The 22,957-nt window shown below is 43.8% G+C and overlaps 1 protein-coding gene across 3 annotated transcripts in view; it reads left to right on the top strand.

The window, feature by feature from the left end:
* Positions 1–22,957, top strand: part of ATXN7L1 (ataxin 7 like 1) — a 192,581-nt gene that overhangs the window by 128,931 nt on the left and 40,693 nt on the right. For all 3 annotated transcript variants that reach the window (XM_077472254.1, XM_077472253.1, XM_077472255.1), the window contains 5 exons: positions 5,746–5,993; positions 8,132–8,214; positions 10,892–11,148; positions 12,049–12,241; positions 19,768–19,889. In XM_077472254.1, the coding sequence (XP_077328380.1) occupies positions 5,746–5,993; positions 8,132–8,214; positions 10,892–11,148; positions 12,049–12,241; positions 19,768–19,889 (903 nt within the window). The remainder of the gene's footprint in view (positions 1–5,745; positions 5,994–8,131; positions 8,215–10,891; positions 11,149–12,048; positions 12,242–19,767; positions 19,890–22,957) is intronic.

The following is a 22,957-nucleotide window of genomic DNA, read 5'->3' as shown; positions in this document are numbered from 1 at the left end:
GGGGGGGAAGAACTGACTGGTATTTCTCTTTGTTTTCATCTCACCGAAAAAAGATATGAGGATTGCTCAGAGCTGGATTAACTCTTCGTGGCAAGACTGGGCACAGATGATACGAAATCCTATACTGTACTGTAAGTTACAAGCCTAAATTGAAAAAAAAAAAAAAAGTAAGTTTGGCTTTGCATCCACTTTAAGAACTGGTCAGCCGAGCTTTCTTGTAAAAAGTTATTGGCAGGTTTCCCCTTTCATTGGGAACATTTATTTGGTGATCATTTGGACAAATATATCCAAAAGATTTACGGAGGGCAGAGTTCACTACTTCCTGTGAAAAAAAAAGCACCAGGCGTCCATCGTTTAAAACCTCAGGGACTACTTCCTCAAATGTCTCGGCGCCAAGACAGTTCCGCTGCCAACAGGGCGCTAGGGCCAGGGGCAAGCCGCAAGTCCAAAATTCTTCTAAACCCAGCACCAAGCCCTCCTTTTGAGGGGACACCCCCCACTCCATCGGGTGGGGGGAAGGCTGTTGCACTTTGCGGACATTTGGAGAAAAGTTCAGGACGAGTGGTTCACCTCAACTATATCTCACGGTTACAAGCTGGAGTTGCAGGGTTTCCCCCTCCAGAGGTTTTTAAGATCCAGTGTTCCCTCGGATCCTCCAAAAATAGACTTATTACTTCAGGCACTACATGGTTGTAGAGGTTACTGTACCTGAAAGGGGCGTTAGGGTTTTACTCAAACCTATTTACGGTTCAAAAACCAAACGGGGACTCAAGGCCCATTTTGAACCTAAGATCCCTGAACCAGCATCTACTGATCCAGTCCTTTGGAATGGAGTCTGTCCCCTCAGTAGTAGCCTCACTCCAGATGGGAGACTTTCTAGCTTCCATCGACATAAAGGACGTGTATTTACACGTACCTATCTTTCAGCCTCATCTGAGGTTCCTGCGATTTGCAGTAGAGGAACGTCATTTTCTGTTTGTGGCTCTACCCTTCAAGCTTTCTACAGCTCCCCGGGTGTTCATAAAGGTCCTAGCACCAGTACTGGGTCTTTTAAGGGCCCAAGGGATCCTGGTGCTTGGGTACCTGGAGGACCTCCTTCTCAGAGATCACTCACTACAGGCTCTAGAACAGAGCATAACATGCACAGTGCGGTATTTGGAAAGCTTAGGCTGGATCATAAATACTGAAAAGTCAACCTTGAGACCAGATCAAAGTCTAAAGTATTTAGGTCTGGTCTTAGATATGGTTCGAGCAAGAGTATTCTTGCCACCCGCAAGGATCTGTGCCCTGAAGGATCAGGTGCGTCAGATAAGGGGCACCAGACAACCCTCCATTCAACTCTGTATGAGTCTTCTAGGGAGGATGGTATCCTCCAAGGTGGTGCCCTATGCCTAGTTCCTTTCCATGCCTCTACAACAAGACACCTTGTTGGCTTGGAAAAGAGAGGGCAAGCCCTGGATTATCCAATGTTCTTATCTCCTCAGGCACGCTTAAGCCTAAACTGGTGGTTGCAGGATCAGAACATGCAAAAGGGAAGATTCTTCCTCCCGGTAACTTGAAGAGTACTGACCACAGATGCCAGTCTCTCAGGCTGGGGAGCAACCCTAGAGGGGCTCTCATCTATGGGGAAATGGTCAAGGACAGAACAGATCTGCCCATCAATGTCCTGGATTTATGGGCAGTAACGGATTTATGGACTGAAACGTAAAGCTCCTCTCTTTAGGTTAAGAGCTCATTCAGCCAGGGGTGTAGGAACTTCCTGGGCTTTTCGCCATCAGGTATCTGTGGCTCAGATTTGTAAGGCTGCTACCTGGTCTTCAGTGCATACGTTCACCAAATTTTATCAAGTGGATGTTTGAACAGCCAAGGATTTGGCTTTCAGCCACAGTGTACTGCAGGCTGCCATATAAGGTCTGATTTAGAGGTTGACTGATATGGGTTTTTCTCTGGCCGATGCCAGTATTTAGAAATCGGGCTGGCCAATGGCTGATATATGATGCCGATTTTTGCGGCCGATCTATTAAGCCAATTTTTCTTTTTTTGGCAGTTGGCACTGGCAGGTGGCACTGGTTGTAACTGGCAGGTTTAACACTGAGCCAATTTATCAGTTGCAGTTACACTATATGTAACTGCAGAATTCAGCGTGATGTCGGGGGTGGGATGGGCCCTGCAGCTATCAAACGGCAGCCAATGATTAGAAATGTCTGCTTTAAAAAGTAAATGTTTTCATGCCTAAGCATCACCACTGGGTGCTGTATAGAGCACGTACTTGGTCATGCTTTCTCAGAGATCACGCTGTGTCAGCAGCGGCAGACTTTTCCTCCGGTGAGCAGCTCAGACCTCTGGTAAGATTTGAGGGGGGGGGGTTCTATTTTCTTTCACTAAACACCCTCCCACCTGGACAAAACTCCCCCTCTCCCTGGAAAGGGGTAAGCGAAACAATCAATTTTTTTTCACCACCCCTGCATGGTGGCTGGTCACCAGGTCTCCTCCTCCCGGGGGGAGGCAATGTGCGGAAGGGCTTAGCGCAGCGTTGGCGTGCAGCAACGCTTAGCATGGGAGAATGTTTTAAAAAGCTCCTTTTTTACTGGCTGCAGCTGTCGGAAGGATACGAGCAAAAAGGGGCGTGCAAGAGGTTGGTGACACAGGCATTTCCTTTGCACATTTTATTAATAGAATCAGGCTGAGCGTTAATAGCAGCCTCAGTGGCTGGACTATTGCTCAAAGCAGTGGATGCGATTTTCTTCTGGTAGTACCTCTGCATTTATGCATCGGGCTATGGTTGGAAGGGGAGGTAGTAATACCCCAAAAGAGGGCTAAAAGGGTTTCCCTCAAGGTCTGAAAGCCTAAAACTCATCTCTACAATGGCATCCTCACCTGAGAGGGGGTGGCTGGTCAGAGTGAGCCATCAAGGGCCATGTAATGTTTTCAACTGTTTACAACACTGCAGCCCCTGTCTATATTTCTAAAAAAGTTTTTTTTCCTCAGCCATGATAGGATTGGAAAAAGGTTAGTGGGTTTATTCACATCCCAGTTTGGAATAAAATGCGATGGGTTCCATTCCATTACACAAGGACCCTCAAACTGAGGATCTGGGGGCAGGAGAAGATATTTTCTCTCGGGGGACCGTGAACAGGCTGATGACTCCTCTTGTGAGGGGTCAAATGCGGAAGGATCAGCTTCATAACCTGAGATTGTGGGTGCAATTTCTTACTGAATTGGTCCGCTTCACATTTTATGCTACCCTTAACTGAGTGTCCACTTCTTGTGTTGGGTTCACTACAGCTTCCTCAAAGCTGTGCATGCCTTTCCTGTCCATTCATTGTTGGGAAAGCTTATGTATTCTGAGTGGGATCACCCAGATAAGCATTTTTTCCCTCCTAAAAAGATTTTCACACTTTATCCTATGAAGGAAAAAACTTACTAAAGGTGGAAGATACCAGCAATTGATGCTGCTATATCTTCTGATTAAGTTTGACTTGTCCAGAAGACAGTGCTCAAATGCTTAGGGATCCAATGGATAAAGAGTTGGAATTCCTATTAAAAAAAACAAAAAACATATATTTTCCTGACAGGTTGAGTTCTCAGCCTGTGCTGTCAGTAATTGGTAAATGTCAATCCTTGAGGGACCGGTTTAAACAGGTGCCCAAAGTTATTCTTGTTCAGCAGGCCCAGGGTCTGGCAAGCTCTTAGTAGCTTTATGTTGGCAATAGACGCTATGAGAGACTCTATCTTTAGGCCTCACGCCTTTCCCTGGCTGGTAGATATGTATAGAATATTATGGTTGAAAAATTGGTCAGCCGCTTCATCATGAAAAATAAAATAAAAATAAACTGGCTGGTTTTCCATTTTTGCGGTGAATTGAGTTTTGTCGGCATTACAAAAACAGCCTTTTTTTCAGCCGATACAACATATTCCCTTGGTCCTTTTTAGACAAGGAATCTATTTTTTCTGGTAACCATATCTGCTGCAAGAAGGGTATCAGAATTGGCTGCTCTTTCTTGTAAAGAACCATATTATTATTGTTCACAAGGATAAAGTAGTATTGCCTCCTCATCCTAACTTTTTACCTTCATCTTTTTCAGAACCCTGTTCTATGGAAGAAAAATCACCACATTTTCTTGATGTGGTGAGAGCAGTCAAAGTCTACTTAAAGGCGGTCAGGCTTCTGCAGGGCTTGCAGCTTCATAAGGGCTGTCAGTTTGAAAGCTGCAGGGCTCATGAATGAACCACAAAGCATCTGTTGGCTTCTTCAAGACCCAATATTGAGAGGGTAGTTGCACTATAATAAATTGTAAAGACTAGCATATATAATATACACAATTCAATCGGATATCTGTATCAAAGACCTTGTGCTCACATGCAGCAGATCTAGGGGTACCCAAACATGCTCAGAGGGAGGGTATAGGGAAATCGGAGCCAAAAAACCATTACACAGGACATGCAGAAGACAGCATAGCAGAATAATGAATCTGAAATGGCACAAAATAGCCACTTAGGGACTAGTCATATAGATAAACATTTCAATCATCATCAAAGGCCATATATATATGTGTGTGTGTGTGTGTGTGTGTGTGTGTGTGTGTGTGTGTACACACACACATACATACACACACACATACATACACACACACATACATACACACACAAACAGGAAACCACTAAAGGTGCCAAGTTATGCTGGAAATGTTTTCTGCATAACTTGGTACCTTTAGTGGTTTCTTGTTAGCCCTACCTCCTCTACTTTTGCTGTAGACACTGCGGGAATTGGTCGATACTGATACTTCCAGGGCTACTCAGAAATTAGTTTTTTACTTTTTTTTTTTAATTGGATACGTTTCATAGCACAAAGTAAAAATATTGGATTATTTTTTCTAAATTGTCAGCCTTTTTTTGTTTATAGCGCAAAAAATAAACCATAGAGGTGATCAAATACCACCAAAAAAAACCTCTATTTGTGGGGAAAAAAAAGACATTAACTATACTTAATATACTTAATGGCCTGGTGAGGAAGGGGGTAAAACCTTCCAGAGCTTCTGTAGTTAAAGTAGAATTGCAGGCATTTTTAAAAAAATGTATAACCCTCCCTTATGCTTTCAGATTTCCCCATGTGTCCCATTGGGGAGATTACCCTCCACTACCTGTCCCATAGTCAAAGCAGGATGTGTGAGGAAATGCCTTGTCATGGGGTTCACCAATACTAATGTTCCCCAGTAAACGGGATACAGAGAGTAAATCTCCCTGGATTGAACTTGAAGTTCTGCCTTTAGTTATACGTTAAGTAATGTGGGTCTGATTAATGAAATCTTTTTAATGCCTTTTGCTGTTTTAATACATTTGTAGATTTCTTTGCGGCAGCTTTCCTTTCTTGCCCATGGATATTATCTATCGTTCTTCTTTTATTTTTTATTTTTTTCTCAAGCTGTGGTTTTCCAGAGTGAGTTTTTACCAACACCTGTATGTTGTGTATGCTTCAACTGCTATGAAGCCCAACTGACTTTTCACTTGAGTTCCTGTATGACCACAAGCTTTGTTATCCTGATTACTTCTCTGAACCATAGAAACCTGCGGTGTTATGATAAAAAATTATACATTCTTTACAGCAAGGAAACCGTCATGTTTGATATCGGTTATGGTTCACCTCGTGCCACAAAGTGTGTTTTGCAGTGCCTTTTCTCATAGGTTTAGACATTATTTTGATGCTTTGTGGTCACCTCTATATAACATAACAATTCTGTTTTCCAGTGGCCCTGTTCCTGTTGTGAGCCTCGAGAAAATCCCAAATCTTGTGAAAACAGATGGTGCCAATGTTAAAATGAATTCAGCCACCACAGCAACTTCTTCAACGTCCTCCCTCACCAAACAGTCTGTGGTACCGAAACCTGTGCCACCTTCACCTGAAAAAATACTGAATGGGAAGGGAATCAATGCTCTAGATAAAAAGCATCAAAATGGTACCAAAAACAGTAATAAGCCTTACAAGAGACTTTCTGGTAAGTGTCTTGATTTATTTATTATATATATATATATATATATATATATATATATATATATATATATATATATATATATATATATATATATATATATATATATATGTATGAGATGAGATAACCTGTGACAGTGGAGAAATTCCCCAGTTTAGTTTGACTAGCAAATGCAAAGTGTTGACAAACTTCTTGGATCAGCAGCAGCTTATGTTCACAAGGTTCAGTCTGATCTTATAGTGTGTGCCTTAGCAAAAAGAAAAAAAATAACATACCTCTACTGCATTGAAATCACATCCGGTGTGGTCAGCCCTGCCCAGATCTACCATGCTGGGCTACACACTTCCTCCTCTCCTTGCCTCTATAAGTCAATGCAGGAGTGACAGCACTGGTTTAAATTTCAGTTCAGCAAGGGCAGAGTTGTCAGCTGTAACAGGAAGTTAAGGGCTCACAGATTTCTGGGAAGATCAACAGGTATTTTTCTGTATATATGTTATTTTTAAAGAGACAAAACCAAATTGCATGTTACAATTAAGGCTGCGCTCAGGTGTTTTTGCAAGACACAAGTGCAGAGCCCGCCAGGCACTGCACAGAGTTAATCACAGGCAGTGAGGTATTCCTCGATCTCCGCAGCCGGGCATTGGGAAAATGTCTCACTGCCTGCAATTAGCTCTGTGCAGTGCCGAGTTCCTGACGGGCTCTGCACGTGCGGGTTGCGAAAACGCCTGAGTTCATCCTTAGTTTCATCATACAATGACCGTATGAGAACGGTTTAAATAATCTTTCCCTCCGTTGTCACTAAGTTAAAGTGATTGTAAACCCTGTCTTGTGAAATAACCTAGCCATTTTAAAATAGAAATGAAAAGTAAAACATTTGTGTATAGATATAAAAAAAAAATATATAAATATCCTTTGTTTCCTTTTTTTTTTTAATTAATGATCACAGTCCCTCTGTTCTCGGCTGCATAAGAGCTTTGGGAGGTGAAACAGCAGTACACTGATCTTTCCAGTCAAAGGTTGTGTAGGGGGGTTGGATATGTCAGGACATCTGATCATTGGAAGAGAGCAGGCTGGGTTCCCAGCATAGCTAGGGCACGGACCACGGTGTGTTCTCCTGCTTACTGTGGTCAGCTTTTAATAGAAAAGCAGAGGGAATGGCAGGAACACCAGGGATTTCACACAAAAGAAGAACTACAAAGAGAACAGGATACTTTCTCCTACAAGTACATGGGACAGCAGGCACATATGGGGAATATAAAATGTTGGTTGTACATATTCTTTAATAGAGGTAATATAGACATCTAGCAACATATGTGAGGGATACCAGGAGAAACCACTAGATGAGGTTTATCATAGAGTTTATAGCAGGTTATAAAACACCTGTAGCCCGCTTTTCCTCTCTTTCTGTTTAGCCTAAACATGAACGGTTTAATGGTATACCCAAACTAGTTTCTGGAATTGATGGCCAGCACAGAATTTTGAAGGAGGGCAAATAGGGATTGATTTACTAAAACTGGCGCAGCTGTGCATATTAGCCAATTTAGCTTCTAACTTCAGCTTGTTCAATAAAGCTTTAACAAAAAAAAAAACCTGGAAGCTGAATTTGTAGCGGACACAAGCAAATGTGACGGCATTCCTGGCATTCCAGGAATGTAACCGTTTTTTGGAAACTGTTAAATCGATGGGTTTTGTTCCACTTTATGATTACTGCTATTCAGGGACTCAGGGCTTCAGCAAAATGGCAGCCTCTGGCAAGAAGAACATGGAGCAATACTGGAGGCACTTTACCGCACGCACTATTTTGATGCCATAATTATGAATGTGGAATGTATGTTCCTTGCTAAAGAACATTATTTTGTATCCAGTTGTTATGGATAAAGTTCCGCTTTAACCCAATCAGTTAAAAAGAAACTGTCTGCTTCCCCGTCAGAAGTTTCCCTCTAATTCTATCCTATGACACCCAGCATATGAGATCACTTCACTGGGGATGCAGACAGATATCAAAACACAACAGAAGTTCCCAGTCTAGCCAATGCTTATAAAAAGTTTTGGCTGGAGCAATGCTTATTTTTTGCTGTTTTATTAATCAAGCAACATTTGTGATTTTACTATGTAAGTAAATTTAAACCATATCTGTTTTCTAGAAAGAGAATTTGACCCAAATAAGCACTGCGGAGTATTAGATCCAGAGACGAAGAAACCATGTACGAGGTCTCTCACATGCAAGGTGGTTATTGGTGCATTATTATATACATGAAAATACATTTTATGTTGGTGATATACATCGTATTTTTCGCTCCATAAGATGCACCTGACCATAAGATGCACCTAGGTTTTAGAGGAGGAAAACAAGAAAAAAATATTCTGAACCAAACCAAATAGTGTAATAAAATATTTACTAGTGCCCATGAAATGCAGCCTGACCTGTGTCAAAGAAATGCAGCCTGACCTGTGTCAAAGAAATGCAGCCTGACCTGTGTCAAAGAAATGCAGCCTGACCTGTGTCAAAGAAATGCAGCCTGACCTGTGTCAAAGAAATGCAGCCTGACCATTTCCATAGATGCAGCCTGACCATTTCCATAGATGCAGCCTGACCATTTCCATAGATGCAGCCTGACCATTTCCATAGATGCAGCCTGACCATTTCCATAGATGCAGCCTGACCAGTGCCATAGATGCAGCCTGACCAGTGCCATAGATGCAGCCTGACCAGTGCCATAGATGCAGCCTGACCAGTGCCATAGATGCAGCCTGACCAGTGCCATAGATGCAGCCTGACCAGTGCCATAGATGCAGCCTGACCAGTGCCATTGCTCGGGCTGCTCTGTCTTCTCAGCAGGTGTCAGGCCGGGAGATCGCCCGGCACTTGTGGGGACCAGGGATGTCTTCCGGGACTAGCATTCCAACGGGGGGGGGGGGGGGCGGTGGCGGTGGCGGCGGGTGGTGCCAGCAGCAGCAGGGGTGGGGGGGGGGGTTGTAGCCTGTCGTATATTCGCACCATAAGACTTAGAGACATTTCCCCCCCCCCATATTTTTGGGGGGAAAAAGTGTGTCTTATGGTCCGAGAAATACGGTAGGTGTAATGTAGATGGAATGCCTCTGAATTTTTTGGTGATAACTGGTGGTTTAAATTTTCTAAAGCAGTTTATAGATTTAGAAGAAATATTTCAATGTTTTTTTTTCTATTACTGTAAAACTTTAAGACCCATCATCTGTAGAGTTATTGTCTGGATCAAACACACCATTGGTGAATTGTATACATTTTACCTGGAGATGCCTTTCTAATATGAGGCAGTCAATCCACAGTAACTAAGATCTAAGCTAGCTTTATCATGACAAGTCTGAGTGTGTGTCATCTGTATGATTTCCTTCAAATTTATGAACTATATAACACTAGAGTCTACTCAAACTATTCAATTTACAGGCAGTCCCTGGGCTACAAACCAGAGGTTCTGTAGGTTTGTTTTGTGGATAGCATAGAGAAGGGTTAACACCCTTGTAATGTTAAGCTTGTTTTGCTATTTGTGCCCCTGTTTAGAAGATTTCACCTCTTTCTGTCCCTGTGACGACTGGATTTAGAAATATTTGGGTTGTCGTGGAAACAAGGATTGGGGGTAAAGCTTCAGTGGAGACACCTTTTTCGCATAATTGCTCTTACAAAAGTGAATTTCCCTTCCTGGGGGTAGATTTCCTCTCCCTTCCTGTTGTCTCCCTCTGTAAGTCAGATGTTTGTAATTGGGGGCTGCCTGTATATCTATTTAGATGGACCCGCACTCTACATATGGTATAGCACTCTGTACATGCAGATTTTTACATGTATAGCCAGCATAACACCCCATTCATATTAAATGCAGCTTTGAAATCATGCTATTTCAGCGCGATGTCAAAGCCGGTGGTCAGTGCGATTTCCTGTGCGGCTTGCCGACATCTGTGCAATTTCATGCACAGATGGCTATGCAAGTCGCAAATTAAAACCACCAAAAAATAGTACAGGAACCTTTTTCAAATTGGTGCAAGTCGGTGTTGCATCGATTTGACCAGATGCATAGATACAAATGGGGTGCAACTGTCAAATTGCATGACAAGTCGAACCGGTGTGAATAGGGGCTAGATGTGATTGATCACTCAGATTTTAAAGTGGAAATAAAATAAGGCTTACCTATAGGTAGTGTAAATATCTCCAAAACCTGCACCGTTTAGGAGATATTTGCTGTATATGCAGACATTGAGATCACTGGAGCATGCGCTCTGAAGGAACGGCCGCCTGTGCCATTCCTTCAGAGCCCTGTGCTGTGAACGGCAGCTCCCGCGCGCATGTGCGGAATGATATTGTCGCAGCTCCAGCCAGTCACGCAGCCAGTGTCTGCAAATCCGGAAGCAAGACGGGTGAAGATTGAAGCGGCTTTCAGCGATGACATTGCTGGAATGCTTCATTTTCAGGTACGTTTCGGGAAACCGGCCGAGATTTGAACAGTGTATGGCCTGCCTTAGTTCTTGATGGGGCACTAATCCTCCCACTGACACCAATGATGGGGGACTAGTCCTCCCACTGACACCAACGACAGGGGACTATTCATCCTACTGACACCAGTGACAGGCACTATTCCTCACACTAAAACCAAAGAGGGTACACTGTTTACTCTCACTGACACTGGGACATTTTCTATTCTTTCTGGCCATCCTAAAGTCTGAACGACAGTAAACTGGCCCTTGTTTTAAAAGGTTTGGAGACCCCCTGCTCTATATCTATTGCCAAAAGTCACAACTGGTACACAATCTTGCAATCGGTTTTGTTGGAAGCAAAAGAAATTAGAAAGAGGGTTTTTTTTTTTATGACAATGATGAATTTTTAACTTTTGCCTTCTGTTTGTCATGCTTTTCTTGTCTTTATATTTATCCAATAGACACATTCCCTTTACCACAGACGAGCAGTCCCAAGTCGTAAGAAACCATTTGACGTGTTATTAGCTGAACATAAAGCTCGATCGAGGGAAAAAGAGGTGACTAAAGATAAAGAACATCCACCGAACGCCCGAGAAACACACCAGAACCAGTCTGCACCAGCACAAGAACAGCCGTCAGGACCATCTGCCAACTCCACACCTGAACCCAAAGTGACATCCCCAGCAAAAGCCAGACCCCCTAACTCTGTCCTACCTAGGTAAGCGCTGCTGACTGTACTTTACCCTTTCTCTGCCAGGCCCTGCGCTCCACTTTTCACCTCAGTTGGCTAGACCATTTTTGCAGTTTTTCACTTTTTTCTTCCATTTTACCCTTGCCGTTTTAAGTTTGTAAAGGACCCACCAGACCATATGTTTTCTGAAACCACAGAAAGTAAAGATGGTGCTTATGATTTTGTAGATCTCATGGGTAGCTGCACAAATGTTTATCAAATCAATATTTTTGATAAAAAACACAATAAAATAGTTATATGATTTTGAAGCCTAATTTTTTATTAAAATAAAGATGCTATACTTACCTGCCATTATACAGAGCAGTCCCTTACCTTCTCTTGTAAACCTCCGTTAGCGCTCTCCGCTTCTTCCTGCGGATTCCCCCATAGCAAGCGTGTGCATGGGGGCACCTATGGCTCCTGCTGCCGCCTGATTCTCCTGTCAGACCAGGAAGTGAAGGGAGAAGACCTGCAGCCAGGACAGCGCTGGGCACTGTTCTTATATATGAATAGATATGAGGCATGCCACATCGGGGCAGGACACGGGAGCACATGGATGCGTTGCTATGTTGGTGGGTTAATTACTTTGTTTACTGCATCATAGGGATGGTTACTGTTTTGACTGAGAGGGGGGACTCTTTCTTATTTGTCCTGTTGCACTCTATATAATATTCATGTATTTGTTACTGCTGTCACTGTTTGCCTTATGAAGGGGCTGCCATAGTTTTTGTTGTGCTGGTGACTCTGCTCTTGATGATTAGAGACCAGATAAGAATGCCTCTATTGAAGGACACTGCTGAGTGAACAATGTATTGGGGACCTATTTTTGGATGTGTAATAACATATATGTGAATTGCAAATGTAATTTTGAATTTTCCATATTTCTAGACCATCTTCTGCAAATAGCCTCAACAGCACGAGTTCTTCAAACCATACTGGCTTTGTGCCAGAGCCTGCTGCAAATTCAGTGGCAGGGGATCTGGCTAGTCGGCTCTCTAGTGACGAAGGTGAAGCTGAAGGTGCAGAAGATACAGAAAAACTAGACTGTTACTACTCTGGGCATCATCCTAAGCCTCTTGCGGTACGTCTCCGGTTTTAGTTTAGCGAGCTCACATATACAAGTTTGGATTTGTCCCTGTAATAGGATAAGGGGGGAACAAGTAATGACTGAAAGTGGTTGTAAACACTTACATGTACCCAGTGAAATCACTGGCCCCAAGTGATGCACAGAGATGAAAGCAATCCTCCTACATAATTTGTATCCGTTTATCTACAGTTGTCTTTCCCCTACAAAGTACAGAATTTACACAGAATCTGTCAGGTCTGAAAAGCGGGGGGTGGAGAGCTGAAAGAGCTGAAGTTACATCAGTGAGGAGAGATGACTGGAGGGAAGGGACACACTCCCCTTTACACAGCACACAGGAACAGACCCGAGATCATCAATCTAAGGCTGTGCCCTCTCCGTCACCTTTATTATATTTGTGTCACGAAAACTTGTCAGAAGAGATTCATGCAGAATGAAGCAGCAGACAGAAATTACATTTAGTGCTCTGAATTGAGACAAGTACACACTATAGAGGGATATACTTTGTTAATATTTAATGTCTGAGGTTTAATACTACTTTAAATGAATCAAATTCGTGCCAAGTTATAATCTAAAAGGTGATTCTAAGTTGGGCATCCCACTTGGATTTAAAAATGAACCCCTTCAAAGCAAGTTTAACCCCCAACTCTTTTGATGCCAAGTAGCGCACTAGCACTCGATACATGCACGTTTTCTCAATATTGACACTATTTTTAATGGTCTCCATCTACTTCAAAAAAGGCCCGAATCTGAGGGTACAAAATCTTTAGAAAAATGAAAATAACAAAACCTGTCTAAAACCAACCACAACAGGTCTGTATAATCTATGATGTCTTTTAAGGCATATAAAGATATACAAATGTCGATTTTTTTTTTTTTTTTTTTAAAACAATTGCATCTTTTACAAATGTTTAATTAGCTTGCAGCCATGGCTAAAAGTTTTGAGAATGACACAAATATACATTTTTACAAAGTCTCTGCTGCCTCAGTTTTTAGGGTAGCAACTTGTATATACTCCAGCATGTTATAAAGAGTGATCAGATGAATTGCGATTAATTGTAAAGTCCTTCTTTGCCATGAAAATGAACTTAATCCAAAAAAAACATTTTCAGTGCATTTGTGAAGAAGGATTTAGTGAGCCCAAGAAAGTCCAGCAAGCGCCAGGACCATCTCCTACAGTTAATTCAGCTGCAGGATGGGGGTACCACCATTGCAGAGATTGCTCAGGAATGGTAGCAGGCAGGTGTGAGTGCATCTGCAGGCATAGTGAAGAGAAGACTTTTGGAGGATGGCCTGGTATCAAGAAGGACAGCAAATAAGTCTCTTCTCTCCAGGAAAAACATCAGGGACAGACTGATATTCTGCAAAAGGTACAGGGATCGGACTGCTGAGGACTGGGGTAAAGCAATTTTCTCTGATGGATCCCTTTTTATGATTGATTGGGGCACCTGGAAAGAACCTCGACGGAAAAGGTAAGTGCTACCATCAGTCCTGTGTCATGCCAACAGTAAAGCATCCTGAGACCATTCATGACTGGTGTTTCTTCTCAGCCAAGGCAGTGGGCTCAATCACAATTTTGTCTAAGAACACAGCCATAAATAAAGAATGGTACAAAAACATCCTCTGAGAGCAACATCTCCCAACCATCCAAGAACAGTTTGGTGAGGAACAATGCCTTTATCAGCATGGAGCACCTTGCCATAAGGCAAAAGGGATAACTAAGTGGCTTGGGGAACAAAACATCAACATTTTGATGTTAATCCCATTGAGAACTTATGGTCAATCCTCAGGAAGGCGGGTGAACAAAAACCCCCCCACAAATTCTGACAAACTCCAAGCTTTCATTAATGGGCTGCCATCCGTCAGGATGTGGCCCAGAACTTGATTGACAGCATGCCAGGGCAAATTGCAGAGGTCTTGAAAATGAAGGGTCAACATGGCAAATATTGACTCTTTTTCAAAAACTTAATGTAATTTTAAATAAAAGCCTTTGCCTCTTGAAATTAAATGTTTATAATTATACTTCAGTATACCATAGTAACGTCTGACAAAAAGATCTAAAAACACTGAAGCCGCAGACTTTGTGAAAATTAATATTTGTGTCATTCTCAAAACTTTTGGCCACGGTTGTACATTTTAGCGAAATCTCCATGCATATACATTATAATGTGCTCACTGATTTTTGAAGATTTTAAGAATATTTCCCACTAAGGGGGACATAATAACGCACGTATGCTGAGGGGATCGTATAGCATAAAATATTTCAGTAATGCCTTATTACATGATTGTAATAGGATCATAAGAGAGGGGGTTTCAGAGAAAGTGAGGAAGGTGTGAGTTGAATTGAAATGCAAGGAGTAAGTTAGAACTGAGTAAAAAAGAAGGGGACACTCCGTCATGGAGGTGTGGCTGATGAGTCCATGTGGCTTGCGGCCCATGTTAGAAAATTAGAAGAGTATCGAAAGCCTGTACCAAGAGGTCCAGGTGAGAGAACTGGTCTTCCTGTGCCAACACTTGTTCGAGGTATCTTATAGAATCCAGTTTGACGGCCCACTCCCCCAGTGTAGGCACATCTCTTGACTTCCAGTGACGTGGGATAACCGCCCTGGCTGCGGTCAGAAAATGCAGCAAGAGACCTCCCTTTTTAACAGATTTTAAGGGTCCAGGTATTGTGGATAATATTTCGGGGGGAAGGCTTAATAGAGGTCACCATCAGGGTACAATACAAACCAAAGATAAGTTGTCAAAATTTCTTGATGGATGGGCATTCCCACCAGATGTGAATCGTACTGCCCTTAGAGGCATGACAATGGCAGCATGTATCCGGTAGTGACGGTTTGAAACGATGACGAACCGATAGACATCTATACCATCTGGGTATGAGTTTGAACTTTTTCTCTTGGTTTTTAGTAGCTAGAGATGTTTTGCAGGTCATGATGAAGCACTTTTGCCAGTCAGAGAGAGAAATAGTGTGTTGAAGGTCTGATTCCCAGACCCATGGGTAGGGCGGAAGATCTGGAGAGGACGCATGCAGAAGGATAGAGTAGAGTTGGGATATGACATGAGTTTGGGGGGGGGGGGGGTCTCCTGAAAGCATAGCATCAAAATCCATTTGCTTGGCAAGGATTTCTGATGTTGAAGGGAAAGAGCGAATATAGGACACTTGGTTAGGTAGAGATATCAAAAAAGGATTGGTTTTTCTTAAAGATGGATCTGCTTGGAGAACTTGGGCGAGTCTCCTGGGGTCCTGTTTGAGCCAGATTCCAAAGCCTGTTGCATGTAAGGCCGGCGGAAAAGCCAGAGACCCAAAAAATGGGGTCCTGGTTCCTGTAGGTTTAGAGAGGCCCAGGGCAGATAAGACACGGTCCCACGTGAGGATTGTCTGGGGAGTAGGGTCACTGGGGATAGAGGAACCCTTGCGGTAGTATAATTATCAATGTGGGAACTTATGTTCCTTGCTAAAGAACATTATTTTTTTTATCAAGTTATGGGTAAAGTTCCACTTGAACTTTAGGTGGAATAAGTTTTCCAGTTAATATTTTCCCCTTAATTAGATCAGTTGGGACTGTCAGTTCATACCATAAACATGCTATGCGTATTATTCTCATGCCTGCCCAGCATAGCCTTTGGGCTCATTCACGCCATATGTAGTGACCTGCATTTTTCTGCACCACATCAATGCAGGTTATTGCAAGGACACAAAAAACTTTTCTGTGTGCCTTTGTTTACATGTACATTGCAATAAAATGTAATCGGTCTGCATTTTAACACAAAACGCACAAATGCATGTAAATATAGGTTTAAAAAAATTGTTTTGGGACCTGTCGATTCACAATGGCTGACATAAAAATGAATGCCAGTTCGCATAGAAATGTAGCATAATGCAACCCAGTGCATATGATGATGCATGTGAGCACACATGCCTTTTTCATTGCGTTGCAGTAAGTTGTTTTTTTTTGCAAACAAAGGATAAACCATGCTCTCACAATTCCCACAAAATAATTATAGTGTCATCAAAACATACAACTAAAGAGTCCATAAGAAAAGTCCAATTAAAGAGCTCAGTGCAAAAAAATTGGGAAAATACCCAGGCATTGAAAATGAAACTAAAAACGTCAGTTTGCTTTCCAAACACCAGTAGTGACGTATCGTGGAAAGAACCCTTTTATTACCTTGCCCTGGGAGACCTTCAGAGCAGCCAGGAGGGCTGGTAGTGCCTGCAAGCAGTGTAGCTGGGAGCAGTTCTACACAAGGAGAGGATACACTTCTGCATGCAATTTGCCTCAAGTAAATGTACTAAGGACTGTGTGTATATAGAGGAAGGAAAACAGTCCAGGATCTTTTGTATAAAGGAAGGAAGCTGTCCCCTGTTCTTGATTCAAGTTGGGCATCCTTTCAATCCCTTCACCCATCCAAGTTGTTACCCCTAAAAAAAAAAAAAAAAAAAAAAAAAAAAAGTAAGCCAAGCGACTTGACTTCTTGTGTCTGCTCTGGATGCAAGCGGGGAACGTGTGTTGTCTGGCTGTGCAGGAGAGCCAGTAACCAGCAGCCCCTGTGGGGGGTAGTGGCACACTAGTAAGAAGTTTCTCACAGCCACCAATCCAAACCACACGGTGAATCCAAACCACACGGTGAAGCGCTGAGAGAGCAAGTTACACCTTAGCAGCTTTTATTCCTACCATCATTCTACTGATGACTTCTGGAGAAGTGTACACCTGTGTTTTTAGCCGATTACCCAGAACTCAAAGTAGGGTTCTGACTTAAAGTGGTTGTAAACCCCATTCATAAAATTTGACCTGGGCTGTAGTGTTTACTCAGCTTTCTCCAAAGTCCTAAGTCCCGTGTCTTTCTGCTACCGCGTTCAGCATAACAACTTCTGACAAGTTCTCGGACACAGGTGATAAAAGCAGCTAGAAATTTGTGTTGGAGGTAACTTAGAGATAAGCAGAGAGCTTGTCTTTTCACAGTACAACTCTGTACGTTTCTTCGTTCCCCTGCCTATGTGGAGGGGGGGATGTGTGCCTTTCCTCCAATCAGTTCACACACAAAGAATATGCTCAGACTCCTATTCCACAGCTGAATCGGGAAGAAAAATTTCTAACACGACGTGCACTTTCTAAAGAGTATTGAAAGCCATCAGGTATATGTGTAAAATTTATGTCGGGAGATTTGTTTCGTCTCTGTGTATCATCTGAAGCTCTTCACTTCACTTCACTGGGTATATGTGAGGGTTTACATCCACTTTAGGACACCATTGCAGACTTTGCTGGATAGCATTAGTGGCCAGACTCACTGATTGATTTCACTGTTGTCTGGAATTGCTAATGCAAAAGTATTCTATTCTTATCAACGTTTTGCTAATATGATGCATGGTGCGAACTTCCATTGTGTATTCTATGTACTGTGAGGGGAAAAAAAGTATTTGATCCCCTGCTGATTTTGTACATTTGCCCATTGACAAATGATCAGTCCATAATTTTAATGGTAGGTTTATTTTAACAGTGCAAGACAGAATAACAAAAATAATCCAGAAAAACTCTTTTCAGAAAAGTTGTAAAGCTCACCAAGCTGCTTGACGATGGTCTTGTAGCCCATTGCAGCCTTGTGTAGGTCTACAATCTTGTCCCTGACATCCTTGGACAGCTCTTTGATCTTGGCTATGGTGGAGAGATTGGAATCTGATTGATTTATTGCTTCTCTGGACAGATGTCTTTTATACAGGTAACAAGCTGAGATTAGAAGCTCTACTTTTAAGAGAGTGCTCCCAATCTCAGCTCATTACCTGTATAGAAAACATGTGGTTGCCAGAAATCTTGCCGATTGATAGGGGATCAAATGGTTCACAAATAAAATGCAAAACCATTTATCACTTTTTTTAAATACGTTTTCTGGATTTTTTTTTGTTGTTTTTCTGTGTCTCACAGTTAAAATAAACCTACCATCAAAATTATAGACTGATCATTTCTTTGTCAGTGGGCTAATGTACAGAATCAGCAGGATATCAAATACTTTTTTCCCTCGCTGTATAACGAGCATACCTACTGATGCTAAACTTTTTTATAGCACAGTTCATGTTTAATGGCTCAACATAAAAATCTAGAACATTCTGAGTAAATGGTGATGATATAGCTCCAAAGTGTATCACCAGTCTCAAATTAACCACTTGCCGACCAGCCGCCGCAGTTTAACTTCGGCAGAATGGCACAGTGGTTGGGCGAAACTACATTCCCTTACGTTGCTTTGCCTTTTGACCACTAGGGGCGCCGCAGCATGTACTCAGATCCGATGCGAGTGCACAATCGCTCGTGACAGAGTGAGAACCGGGATCTGTGTGTAATCACACAAATTCCAGTTCTTTCAGGAGAGTAGAGACAGAGGGTTTGTTCATACGAAGTATGAACACCAATCTCTCATTTCCTCCAGTCAGTCCCATCCCCCCTATAGTTAGAACACACACTAGGAAACATGGTTAACACCTTCATCGCCCCCTAGTGTTAACCCCCTCCCTGTCAGTGACATTTATACAGTAATCAGTGCATTTTTATAGCACTGATTGCTGTATAATTGTCAGTGGTCCCAAAAATGTGTCAATGTCCGAACTGTCTGCTGCAATATCGCAGTCCCGATAAAAATCAGATCGCCGCCATTACTAGTAAAAAAAAATAATAATAAAAATTCCATAAATCTATCCCCTATTTTGTAGATGCTATAACTTTTGTGAAAACCAATCAATATACGCATATTGAAATGTATTTTATTTTTTTACCAAAAATATGTAGAAGAATACATATCGGCCTAAACTGAGGAAAAAATTGTTGTGTTTTTTTTTTAAATTGGATATTTATTATAGAAGAAAGTAAACAATATTGTGGTTTTTTTTTTTTTGGTTTTTTTTTCAAAATTGTTGTTGTTCTTTTGTTTATAGCACAAAAAATAAAAAAAAACGCAGAGGTGATCAAATACCACCAAAAGAAAGCTCTGTTTGTGGGGAAAAAAAGTATACAAAATTTATTTGGGTACAATGTCGCACGACCACACAATTGTCAGTTAAAGCGATGCAGTGCCAAATTGTAAAAAGTGCTCTAGTCAGGAAGGGGGTAAAATCTTCTGGGGCTGAAGTGGTTAAGCAAATCCAGACTAGTAATTCAGATCTGAACCTGAAGTTGCCCTTTCAGGAACAAATTTACTTACGTAATTAAAAAAGATTCTGACGCTTTTTCTGTCAATTTCATGGTTTAGCTGATGGATTATGTAAAAATAGTGTCGCATAAAGCCTTTTTAAGCCATTAAATCTAATTTGCCTTCAAACAAGATGGATAGTTCATTTTGATTCACTCATCCAGTGATGTGGTCCATGTCCATGGAATTTTAATATTGTCTAAAACTTTCCTTGAAATTGTTTAGCAGTAGTAGAACATGGTTAATGGGTGTTTTTATATGTGAATTTTCTTTTTTGTTGTAGATTATTATTTTGTAGATGTCACATTAGGCATAACAATGCTCTTTTTCAATTTTGTTTGTAGTTCTGCTCATTTGGGAGCCGCTTAATGGGACGAGGGTACTATGTGTTTGATAGAAGGTGGGATCGATTTCGGTTTGCATTAAATTCCATGGTGGAAAAACACTTGAATTCACAGATGTGGAAGTAAGTATGCAGATAATTATTTTTTTTGCAATTTCTTTACTTGATGAACAAAAATGTTAATCTAAAGATGCTGATATTCTGTCGTATATGTATCAGTCGTAATTGATCACAAGAAGCAGGAATGGTCCTAGTGTGTGAATGTAAGATGGTCTCTTGAAGAAAACCAAAAACTACGAACAGGTATAAAGTGCAGGCACCAAGAAAGTGTAGTGCTTCTGCTTCACTTGATTACAAGGTTGTTCTGGCAGGCCATTCACTGACTGGTTGGGTAGTGTTGTAGTTTACATGCTACCAAGGGCAGACTGACCCATTGGGCACTGCCTGGGGGCCCGTGAGAGGCTCTGCATCTGTAATACATGCAGGGAAGTGGCTGTACTAATCTCTCTGTGCGCTGCTCCTTACTGGCTCCTCCTTCCCTCCCGTTCACCCCAGGTGCATGTACATCACAACGCCTGGGACGGACTAAAACAGAGGAGGTGCCGACGGGGCAGCATGTGGTTAGAGATATTGCAGGCATCGGGTGAGGTGCTGTGCACTTTTTTTTTTTTTTTTTACTGGATTCTGAAGGCACCATGGCCGCCTTCACGGGAGCTGGCAACAGCCATAACAGACGTAGGGGATCCAGGCCTCAACAAGACCGCAGGAGGCCCCATGATACTCTCCTGGTCCTCCCCCCACGGTGTCCTCCTGTGCCCTCCTCCCCCCACGGTGCCCCCCCTTTGCCCTCCTCCCCCCACGGTGCCCCCCCTGTGCCCTCCTCCCCCCAAGGTGTCCCCCTGTGCCCTTCCCCCCACGGTGTCCCCGTCTCCTCCTCCGACTGTGTCCCCTGTGTGTCCCCCCTCACGGTGCCCCCCTGTGTCCTCCCCCCATGGTGCCCCCCTGTGTCCTCCTCCCCCATGGTGCCCTCTCCTATGGTGCCCCCGCATGGTGCCCCCTGTGCCCTCCTCCCCCCATGTCGTCGCGCCCCCCCCCCACGGGGCCCACCCGTGTAGTCGCCCCCCCCCCCACGGTGCCCACCCGTGTCGTCGCCCCCCCCCCCACGGTGCCCACCCGTGTCGTCGCCCCCCCCCCCACGGTGCCCACCCGTGTCGTTGTCGTCGTGCCCCCCGTGTCGTCCTCTACCCCCCCACGGTGCCCCCCCCGTGTCGTCCTCTACCCCCCCACGGTGCCCCCCCGTGTCGTCCTCTACCCCCCCCACGGTGCCCCCCCGTGTCGTCCTCTACCCCCCACGGTGCCCCCCCGTGTCGTCCTCTACCCCCCCCACGGTGCCCCCCGTGTCGTCCTCTACCCCCCCCCCACGGTGCCCCCCCGTGTCGTCCTCTACCCCCCCCCACGGTGCCCCCCCGTGTCGTCCTCTACCCCCCACGGTGCCCCCCCCGTGTCGTCCTCTACCCCCCCCCCACGGTGCCCCCCATGTCGTCCTCTACCCCCCCATGGTGCCCCCCCATGTCGTCCTCTACCCCCCCCCCCTGTGTCGTCCTCTACCTCCCCATGGTGCCCCCCCGTGTCGTCCTCTACCCCCCCATGGTGCCCCCCCCGTGTCATCCTCTACCCCCCCCATGGTGCCCTCCGTGTCGCCCTCTACCCCCCCACAGTGCCCCCCCCGTGTCGTCCTCCAACCCCCCACGGTGCCCCCCCAGTGTTCCCCTTTGTCCCCCTCCCACAATGTTCCCCCCCGCACGGTGTTCCCCTGTGCCCTCCATTCCCCCATGTTGTCCTTCCGTGCCCTCCACCCCCCCCCCCCCACAGTGGTGTTTGCGAAGTGGCTCCATTCACTTGAATGGGTCATGCTTGGCGGGTTTCACCTGGTAAGTGTGACAGGGTGTGAAAAAGTCACCAAAAAATGGAAAGTTCCAGCTGTAGGTGCTGCGATTTCCAGTGTGAATAAAAGTTTAACTTGTCCAGTGCAAATGCTAAAGGATCCAACAGATAAAAAGTTGGAATTCCTGTTAAAATCCTCTTTTTCTTTAGCAGGTACTGTTGCTCAGCCTGGGGAGATGCAGACTAGAATACTGCAATCACTAAGCAGCAAATGATATCACCTGTGATATATTTAAGTTATCTTGCAAACCTGGCCTGTTAGTGGGCCCTGAGGACAGCGTTGATGACCACTGCTCTAAAGGATTCTATTCACCAGGCGTCTCGCCTTGCACTTTTTCTAGTACACATGCGTAGGACCCTTTGTCTAAAGGGTTGGTCTGCCGAAGCACCCTGCAAAAACCTACTGTCTAGTTTCCCATTTCATGGGGAGCGACTGTTTGGTGATGATTTGGATAAATACATCCAGGCAATTTCCAGTGGAAAAAGTGCTCTTTTGCCAGTCAAAAGAAAGTATAAACGTCCTTCATTTAAACTGACTTTCCTGCACCAAGTGCATCCGCCTCTAGGCAGTGGCGACGGCTTCTACCGCCAGATTCCAGAGGAAAATCGCAGGGTCAGGCCCAGGCTCAAAGGAAGACTTGGAGCCGTAAGACTACAAAGCAGAATACTAAGACGTCTTTATGAAGAGGCGTCTCCACTCACCAAGGTGGGTGGGGGCAGGGGAGACTTCTGCATTTCGCAGAAGTCTGGCAGAGGGTAACTCATGACAGATGGGCTCTCTCCACAGTGACTCTAGGATACAAACTAGAGTTTCGGGAGTTTCCACCATCTCACTTTCTAAGATCAAACGTTCCCAAGGATCCAGGGAAAAGACAATCCCTGTTTCAAGCAATAGACCGATTATTAACTTAAGGGGTAATCATACAGATCCCCACTGAAGAACAATGTTTAGGTTTCTATTCAAACCTGTTTACGGTATCAAAACCAAATGGAGATGTCAGGCCCATTCTGGATCTAAAAAATGTAAATCGGTTCCTAAAAGTTCGCTCATTTCGAATGGAGTCGATCAGGTCAGTGGTCTCCATCCTACAAGGCGGAGAACTTCTGGCGTCCATCGACATCAGGGACGCATATCTGCATGTCCCTATATTTCCCGCTCACCAAAGATTTCTGCAACTCGAAGTGGAACAACGGCACTTTCAGTTTGCAGCCTTACCCTTTGGGCTAGCCACAGCACCATGGGTATT

The sequence above is a fragment of the Lithobates pipiens genome, unplaced genomic scaffold (genome assembly GCF_037356315.1).
Source record: "Lithobates pipiens isolate NorthernLeopardFrog02 unplaced genomic scaffold, aLitPip1_a1.2 Scaffold_8, whole genome shotgun sequence".
Taxonomy (NCBI): Eukaryota; Metazoa; Chordata; class Amphibia; order Anura; family Ranidae; genus Lithobates; species Lithobates pipiens.
This window is presented reverse-complemented; position numbering and strand designations above follow the sequence as displayed.